Here is a 9713-nt window from a genome sequence, read left to right on the forward strand (position 1 = left end):
AGGCCTGGCAGTCTGCCGGTGAACGCATTTGATGCTGCTGAGAACGAAGCTATAATTACCATCAGAAAATGACACTCACAGTCACCATTATCTATTATTTGCATAAATTGCCTTTTATAATGTGTAATTTGTCAATCAGAAGTATTTGGGGGGCACTTTTGGTGAGCCGTATTCAGATCTATGATGCGTTCCCCTTTTTCATTTTCATTTATTTACTTAGGTTTTGTGGTGTTGAGGACTGAACCCAGGCCCTGCGTATACTAGTCTCACTCTATCACCAAGCTACAATCCTGACCCTACTGAGTTATATTTAGTTACTCATCTTCTTGTAGACTATTTGAAGAAAATCTACTTTTTATTACAGTACTGACACATTTGATTGATATAATTGATGAAAGAATTGATTATTTTTAAGTTGCAGGATGGACAAGGATTTTGCCAGGATTTACTTCTAAAGAAGTTTTTTTCCCCTTCTCATTTTGTCCCAATGTCCATGTTCTGTTCCACTTGAGAAAGTGGTGTCAGAGGTCAGAGTAATTGCTAGCCTATTACACACCGCGCAAACAGTTAATAATATCTAACAGTGCGTAGAAGAATTTGGCCATGAACAATAGGACAATTAGTGTGCAATGTCTATAGATGCTCAAGTAATACTCACCCACTAGTCTTCCTACAGATCAACCACTGGGACCTCTTGGCATAGTTGATCTTTAGAAAATTGAGATCATGCAACAAGCCTGATCACAGAGGCTTTATTATTATATTATATAACATTACATTACATTATATATACTCTATCATTTCTTCTGATTCTAACCATTTTCTCTGGATACTTAACAGACTTTAACTCAAAAGTAAAAATTAGTTTTTTATTTATACCTTTAAAATTGTTTTATAGCTTTCATAATTCTTGAAATATAGACACATTTCCATTTCTAGTTACTTTTTGCTTATTTCATCAAAGCGTGATGGTAAATGATGTGTTCAGACCACAGCATTACTCCATGAGAGGTGCACAAGGGCGGAGTAACATTCCTGGGGCTTACACTATTTCTCTGAATGTACGCCTGCAATTACCTTCAAGAATAATTGATACCAATCGACACATAGGTCTCCCAAGGCGAGAAGCCCTCCTGTGAGCCGGAAAGCCTTGATATGAATGACTTTTGGGCTTTTTTTTTTAACATGCTGTTCAGTCAATTTGTAATATGTGTAGCATGCATTTTTATCTGTAGTCACAAACTTCTGTGGTTCTAAATATTAGCACTAAGTTTCTACTGTGCATGGTACATATACTTTTAGATTTATACTAATAACCCATCTTACCAATCAATCCCCCTGTGGTAGTTATTTCTATTAAAGAACTGTACCTCCTCAAAGGATTTTGGGCTGGGGGAGTTACTAAGGATGGAAGGATGCATAATCAGGAACAGACACAAGGCAGTGGTACCTGAAATGACAGCAGAGATCAGAAATCAACCAGTGGAGACGACGCTTTCCTGCCGTGAGTAACTCAGTCACTAATAAGCTTAGTATTATAACCATCTAGGCATATTCTTTCAAGGTACTCCCCAGCAAACTGAACAGACAACCTGCAGCGAATGGGAGGCACATTCTCACCAGCAGAGGTCGAGGGATGAGAGGTGAGTGGGGGACAGTGTTGGGAAAATGGACTTTTGATGTTAGCTTTGTCACGGGTGCCATCTGTGACTTTGGTTGTTAGCTTTTCTTTATTGCAGTTTTCTTAAAGAAAAAAAAAACCATCTGCCTCGTCTATTTCACAGATTTTCTGTGATGTAAAAAAGACATCCTGTATCCTTCGTGTACATGCCCCAGTTGTTTAGCTTGGTGTCCTTGGGGGATTCCTAAGAACACGAGTGGGAGTGTCTCTGACTCATTTACCTGTTTTGGGACCCTTATCTACTTGCTAGGCAGGCTTGACGTCAGGGTTTCTGCCTACTCTTATTGTAACGTATCATGCCATCTTCTGTTGATATCACTGTGAAGCCTGTTCTTTTCTGAACTGTGGATCTAGGGGAGAAAGAGGTGGAGTGCGTGTGGGAAGAATGGAGGATCTGGTAGGATTCATTGCATGAGCGAAGAACAAATAAAGAGCAAACGATGAAATAGAAGGCATCCTATAACTCCATTTTAAAAATTAGAAATGAAAAAAAATGTAAGTGAACTATATCATTACTTGATATAGTTCATCACCTAAACTTATACTTGTTTGATGTAATGTTTGATATGATATAAACGTTGACATAATGTCATTCCAGAGGCCAATGAAAGCTAATGAAGAATTTAGAATTTAATCTTTTAACAAGTTTGCATACACTTGAGTGTGCCTACACACCACGAATGGGCAAAAACTATTTAAATTGTTAAGTTTGAAGAGATGTGGTGTTCTTTTCCGTGCCATAGCACAGCATTTACGTTTATTGAGAGGAGAATGGTGTACCACAGGCACTTACACAGTTTGGGAGTCATTTTATAAGGTGGAAAGTAAGTGTCTTCATATAAATCAGGAGATTTAAAAAAAAAAGGTTGTAGCTCAGACTACTAAAGCAGAAAGAAAGGCAGTTTGAGCTCAGTTTTCCCAATATTTACAGTTATTTGCAACTGTGACTGTGTTTGCAATGTCATTGCCAAAAGGTATCTCTTGTCTATGCATTCAGTAGTCCTAGGATAGAAGTGTTCCCCACAGTTTCTACACACTCATGTGGTCTAACTGTTGTGATCTAATGGACTGTGTTCTCTCAATTTTATTTCAGGTCAAAAGATAGCAAGAACAATCTCTCAGGTGCAAAAAGTGCCACCCTAATTTTGCCAGCAATGGTACTATGCTGTCCTGTGTGCAAAATTGGGTATTTTCTTATTACTTAAAGTTTTCTTTAAAATTGCCATTGTACATACAATATCTGTACAGTATACACTTGGTTCAAATAGCAGTAAGCAACAAGACTGTCTGAAGAAAGAATTAAAAGACATAGTGTACCAAGAATATATATCTAAGTCAAGAGCAAGCACTTTGCCCACAGTCAAGAAGGCCACATGGGATGGGAAGTAAGGACATCTGAGACAACACCAGTGTTCTTCAGCACCTTGACCCAACACCGATCCTCAAACTCAGGCTGTGGCCGAGTCACATCTGTCCCCATCCCAGGGGCCTGACTCAGTAGGCCTAAGGTGTGAATCAGGGATTTGCGCTTCTACAAAGCTCTCTGACATCTACACTTCTGCTACATTGATTGTCTTTTTTAAAAAAAAAATTAACAAGGAGAAGAGTGAAAGAGTATCTAAAATTTACAACGGTGTGGGATGGGGAAGACACCACGTCAGGACTGACAGACAGATGGACAGACTGTCCCAACTGAAAGTCACAGTAAGAGATCAAGGGTCAGGGGAGTCCTAGGCCCAAACATTTTGTTGCATTTTTAGTATTACTAGCTTTGGGAACTCTGTGTCTTAGCTTACCAGTCTGTCTATTAGGGAAGAAAAGACTATTAGGGTCTCATAAAGGTTCTGAAGTCATTTTGTGTGGAAATACTACCCAAACACAGGCCTGTAACATTTTCCTGATTCTGTGTTTAGAACGGATACACTTTATTGACTCAGGTAAATTATACAAAAAAATCTCCCCAAACCTTGAAAAATTAATATCCATAAAACGATAATTTTCTATAAAGATTTTTATGCCAAAGACAAATGTCACATCCAAACAGCAACATAAATATTTGGAAACCCAGTGGAGTTTAGCATGCTCAGCAGTAGTTCTGCTCTCTACGCCTGATAGCACAGTGTCAGCATCTAGTGTGGTAGGAGAAGCAACTTGTCCTGCAGGGCTCGGACGCAAACTGGGTAGAGCTCGGATGCAAACTGGGCATGCGGAGATTCAGACAGGGGTGGTGAGTAATGGCGGGGAGGTGGGGGTTGGTTACATGACTGCAGAGGGAGCCGCTGAGGATACTTCGGTTGCGATTCAGTAGATAACGGTGAGAGAACACGCAAGGGAAGGGACGTCTGCCGCTCTTACGCCACGCTCTCTGACTATTTGCAAACGGCATTAGAGATAATGAAGCATCCGAGTCTGCAAATCTCGCACAGAATTCTCAGTGGTCTTCGGAGATGAGGGAGGGGATTACCCACTCGGTGCGGGCTTCTGTGGCTGTTTTCTATGAAGCCAGAATCCAAGAGCCCCAAGTAATTTATCGTGCAAAGCACAGCTCAAATGTTTGGCATTAAAACTTCCACTGGGCTTCTCTTTAATATAGAGTTTTACAGAAACAAGAATTTTATGGGGGGAAAAACTGCATACCAATTTAAGAAAAGTGTAGAACGATGCCTCCTGGGCATGACTAAAACTCCTTGATAGCAGAAAGTTTTGTTTATGTCTAGGAATTCTGCTTGTCAAACATCTTTTAGATTTTATTTTTTAAGTCACCTCTGCAAGAAAAGTAGACAGTATCTGGAAAGGAGACTGTTTGCTTGGAAAAGATTTCCTGTACAGATCCAGGTACTTATACATGTCTTTCTTGGCATTTGAGCAAATCCTGTCAATCACTTCCTAAACACAAAATTTGTTTTAATTTTAGAAATGTTAGCTACACTTCTGGAGTATGATCTTTGAAAAAAAAAGAGAGAGACATATAGCATATCAACTGCTGCGTCTTTCAACTGACGTTTCTCCCTTTTCCTTCTAAACAAAGCCTTTAATACTCAGCTGAACAAGGCTGCATCAGAGAAATGAATGTGGTTCCTTCATTAGCTTTACAGGAGGATGGAGGTCCCCCTGCAACAAGGACTCACTGGCTAGTTACCTTACATTATTTAATAATAATATTAAAAGTTCTCACCAGTTTTCTGGGGTCCTATTACCAAGAATTTTGGTAAGCGATCGCAGGTTTTTTCTTTAGACCAAATGTCTCTGTGGCGTTTGTCATCACAGGGATTCTATATGGGAGAGGAATAGAGAGATGTGTTTTTTTCTTTTGTGTGTGCTGTGTGTGAGTCCGTTTGAGATCTAGGCTCTCCAAGATTTAAGATACCAGAGGAGACAGGACGATATGCAAGGGGTTTCTTTTGGAAGCTGAAAAGGCTGTGAGGTGGCATCGCGGAAGTTCTGGAGGGATTTCTCTATCCTTCAGTTGAGAGGAAGGGGGTAAACAGCCAAGTGCCCAGGGTGTCATGTTTTTCTGTTCCGGATAATTCTGTTGCTACCCTCTCTCCTTTAAGTCTGTTACACCAGCGCGGTGGTTCTCAACCTGTGGGTCTCGACCCCTTTGCCAACCCTCTGTCTCCAAAATTATTTACAGTATGATTCATAAAACTAGCAAAATTACAGTTATAAAGTAGCAATGAAAATAATTCATGGGTAATCACAGCATAAGGCACTGTATTAAAGGGTCACAGCATTAGGAAGGTTAAGACCCACTGGTCTAAAGGGAGATATACTCTCAGTGTTCACTAAATCACTCCATTTAAGGTTCTCCCTAGATCTTATGTTATTTTTACTCTAAGCAAGTGAGTTTTCTTGAAGAGGAGAGGGATCAAACCACCCTAATTTAAAGAGGCAGTTCATTTCTTCCAGCTACCTCCAAAATTTGGTAACTATAATCTAAAAAATGTAACTTTGCCAACTATGATGCTAAAAGTACCAACCTTTAGCAGAACCGTAAGGTGAGTGTGAAGTGCTATCGTAAGGCTACTTTCTGCTCTATTTAAAGCAGCCAGACTGCGTAGTTGTATCTAGAACACACTAGCAATAAGAACAGCGTTCTAATGTTCTATTTTATGAATGAACAAACAGGTCCGCGTTTCCCTTCTGGTCAGTTAGCACTACAGATATGTGAATTAAATAAATTTGCTGATGTGGAGCAAAGACAAAGGAAAGCACTTCATTTGCTTGTTATTCTGTATAACAGTTTGTTTTAAGCCACTGTCCCACAATGATAATGACTTCAGTTTAAAACTGAGGTATGGAATTAGTGGGAAAATTGTGTGCGTTTTCAAGTGTCTAACACGCCGCAAATTGTAGTTGCTGAGAAGAAACGATGCCTGCGAAACCAGCTGCAGAGCAATATAGGCTCTGGGCCCTGGGCTCAATCCAGAGAGCCGTGAACGTGGACTGTGGACTGGTAACTACAGGTGTGTGTGTGTGTGTGTGTGTGTGTGCGTGCGTGTACATGTGCACACGTGTGTGTCTGCGTGTGAGTGTGTGTGTCTCTGTGTGTGTGTCTGTGTCTGAGAGTGTGTGTTTGTGTGTGAGTGTGTGTGTGTGTGTATCTGTATGTGTGAGTGTGTGTGTGTCTGTGTCTGTTTTGTGTGTGAGTGTGTGTGTTTGTGTGTGTGAGTGTATGTGTTTGTGTGTGTTTGATTGTGTGTGTTTGTGTGTGTGTTTGATTGTGTGTGTGTTTGAGTGTGTGTGTCTGTGTGTGTGTATCTGTGTGTGTGTGTCTGTGTCTGTTTGTGTGTGTGAGTGTGTGTTTGTGTGTGTGAGTGTGTGTGTTTGTGTGTGTTTGATTGTGTGTGTTTGTGTGTGTATGTTTGATTGTGTGTGTGTGTTTGATTGTGTGTGTGTCTGTGTGTGTGTGTATCTGTGTGTTAGTGTGTGTGTCTGTTTGATTGTGTGTGTGTTTGTGTGTGTGTTTGTGTGTATGTGTGTCTGTGTGAGTGTGTATGTTTGTGTGTGTGTGTTTGATTGTGTGTGTCTGTGTGTGTGTATCTGTGTGTGTGAGTGTGTGTGTGTCTGTGTCTGTTTGTGTGTGTGAGTGTGTGTTTGTGTGTGTGAGTGTGTGTGTTTGTGTGTGTTTGATTGTGTGTGTGTTTGACTAGCTGGCTGACTGCCTAACACACAACTTGTTTATCATTTTCTACTTTCAACCTATGGTAGTCTGAAAATTGATTTCTCACTCATGATTGGATACATCACCTCCTACAGAACCCCATACCGAATATTCTATACTTCCTAATGGGAAAAGAAACAGAAAATGTGGCTTAATGTGCGGCAATAGTATAGGCCTACAATTCAATAGGAAGTAGTTTCTCAAATCTTAATGTTTCCTAGATGTACAGTTTCACTTACACGGTCTTTGAGTTCTCGCATTGGAATAACTTCACGGAGCTACGAACTGCGTTTGTGGGATTAATTATTTATACCACTTATTGATCTGATTTTACCTGCCAGAGAGGGTCTTTCTGATCAGGAAAGAGCTCAAAATATTTGTGAGCCAGCTGAGCCGGAGGCAGGGTCTGAAGGCGCAGGTTGGTCCAGGTCTGCACGAAATTGGCTAGGTTCACAAATGTGTATGATCCCAGCCGGTCGTTTCCATAGTTAGACAAGTGGGTCATGAAAATACTGATCTGAAAAAGGCAGAACAACTTTGGCATAAGCAGGTTATTTTAACACCAGAGGGCAGCATGATCATAGCAATATTACACAGTTTTTTTTTAAAATGGTCTATATAAGGATTTCAATCATGACCTGTTTTTAGACTTTGTATTTATCCTAAAAACTCTCACTGTATTAATGTGCAGTGAGGTATGTTATTGACAAGGCTCAATATGTGCTTTTCCCCCCGCAATGTTAATATATTCCCTAATAGAAACAAGTTTAAAATTTTTAATCTTTTAAGAAAATCATTGTTACGCAGCTACCTGGGTAGAGTAAGCCATCCTTAGTAACACAGCCTAGGCCTGCACACACAGTGCCCTCATGGAAACCTAACTGTCGGCCACTTGAAGATGCAGGGTTCCATGAGTTGGGATTTTATAATTTCAATCTATTGAACTTGATTTATGTTGTAGTGCTTCCAGTTAAGGATATAAATGATTAACGAGGGTATTTAACTGTCCCTTGGTTTACATTTCTTAGAACTGCAATATTACCACATGGTGTCGTGTAACATGTTAACGTCTTTTTGGCATTCATGGCTCCCTTTATTCATCACAGGAAACATCTCCTTTAGAAACTGTTCGGTGCTCAGCTAGATAAAAATCTGCAGATGAAGCTGATGTAGAACGAAGCTGCTCATTGGAAAAAACCCACGATAAATGGGGGGAGGGCTATTTTTATAATAAAGTAAATGTGCTTGCTAGGGGTTTTGATTAAATTGATCAGGGATATAGAATGGACATTTTAGAAAGCCTGAATGAATTCAAGTATTTTTGGTTGGTTGGCTGTGGGTAAACGGAACAAAGTCTTCTGTCTGTCACAAAGCAAGTAATTCGTGTGGTAAGAGGAATTTCCCCAAGCATGGAGTGTTGTTTAATTACTTAATAGTAACAACAACAACAAAAATACAACAGGTCACTGCTTAAACGGCTGAAAGAAATATCCAAGAAAATTCAGAGATCATGTGGCAGGAATATGAGCAAAAGTCACACTGAGATCTGAAATGACACACGGAAAAGAGATCTGTACAAGTTAGGGTGGGGCATCAATAGTCTATACTTCCCAGCGCTCTCTCTCTCTCTCTCTCTCTCTCTCTCCCTCCCTCCCTCTCTCTGTTTCTCTTCCTTCTTTTCTATTTTCTTTTTCTTTTTTTGTATTTTAAAAACTTGTTTTATTCACTTTACATCCCAAATCGACCTCTCCTCTCTTCCCAGCACCCCTTGCACATATCCTCTCCCCATTCCCTGCTCCCGTTCTCCTCAGGGAAGCCCCCCTCCCTGGGCATTACCCCCCCCCCACATCAAGTCACTGCAGGACACAGATTCAGGAACAGTGTCTGCTTCAGTTGTTGGGGGACCCACATGAAGACCAAGCTGCACAGCTGCTCCACACGGACCTGGGGGGGGGGGCTAGATCCAGCCTGAACTCACATTTTGACTGGTGGTTCGGTCTCTGGGAGCCCTCACGGGTCCATGTTGGTTGACTTTGTTGGTCTTCCTGTGCAGTCCCCATCCCCTCCTGGTTCCTCAATCCTTCCCTCAGCTTTCCACAAGACTCTGGGAGCTCCATCTAATGTTTGGCTATAGGTCTCTGCATCTGCTTTGATTGTTTGCTGGGTAGAGCCTCTAAAAGTGCCAGTCCTGAACACAATTACTCAGTTATGTTCTACCTTCTCTTCATGAAAAGGTCTTTCATAAACTGTGTGGAGGGTGAGTTTTAAATAGTTACTAGCCTGCCGATGCAGCCACCGTCTGCTAACAATTCACATCATTTTTTATTATTTTGACTCTGAAAACTGAAGCCTTAAGAAATTACCTTTCTGGCTACTTTCCTTAAAAACAACATCAAGTCTGTGCCCACTCCTCTTCCTCTTGTTGAGTCAGGGTCCCCAGGCTGGTCCCAAACTCACAGTGTCTCAGGGTATTAATGTTACAGCTATATGCCACTGGCTGGCTGTTACGATTCTGGTCACCCCTTCTCTTCTAACATCTAGTACTTTTGTCCCTACTCCCTGCTTTGTGTGTGCAGACACAGGTTCATGTGTACAAATGGAGGTCAGAGATCAACCTCATGCACTGTTCCTCAGATGCTGTCTGTCTCACCCTCCACACCTCCTTTGAGGCATGGTCTTTCACTTCACCGGAAGGCAAGTTATTTAGTGAGCCCTTCCTATCCACAGTCTCTGCCTTCCCAGCACTGGGAGTACAAGCACATAGACCACTTATGTGATTCTAGTGTTTGAACTCACGTCTGCTTGTAAGTGCGTTAATTAAAGATGCATATTAACCCGGTCAGTTCTAGTTCCATTTTCCCTTTATTG

At 41.1% G+C, this 9713-nt stretch overlaps 1 protein-coding gene across 4 annotated transcripts in view; it reads right to left on the reverse strand.

The window, feature by feature from the left end:
- Ndst3 (N-deacetylase and N-sulfotransferase 3) overlaps window positions 1–9713 on the reverse strand; it is a 165936-nt gene that overhangs the window by 28749 nt on the left and 127474 nt on the right. For 3 of the 4 annotated variants that reach the window (XM_017590786.3, XM_006233268.4, NM_001191716.1), the window contains 3 exons: window positions 7180–7362; window positions 4857–4953; window positions 1327–1450 (listed from right to left, as the gene is read on the reverse strand). In XM_017590786.3, coding sequence (XP_017446275.1) covers window positions 1327–1450; window positions 4857–4953; window positions 7180–7362 — 404 coding nt within the window. The remainder of the gene's footprint in view (window positions 1–1326; window positions 1451–4856; window positions 4954–7179; window positions 7363–9713) is intronic. The other variant, XM_039102095.1, reaches the window with a different exon arrangement.

The sequence above is a fragment of the Rattus norvegicus genome, chromosome 2 (assembly GCF_036323735.1).
Source record: "Rattus norvegicus strain BN/NHsdMcwi chromosome 2, GRCr8, whole genome shotgun sequence".
Classification (NCBI taxonomy): Eukaryota; Metazoa; Chordata; class Mammalia; order Rodentia; family Muridae; genus Rattus; species Rattus norvegicus.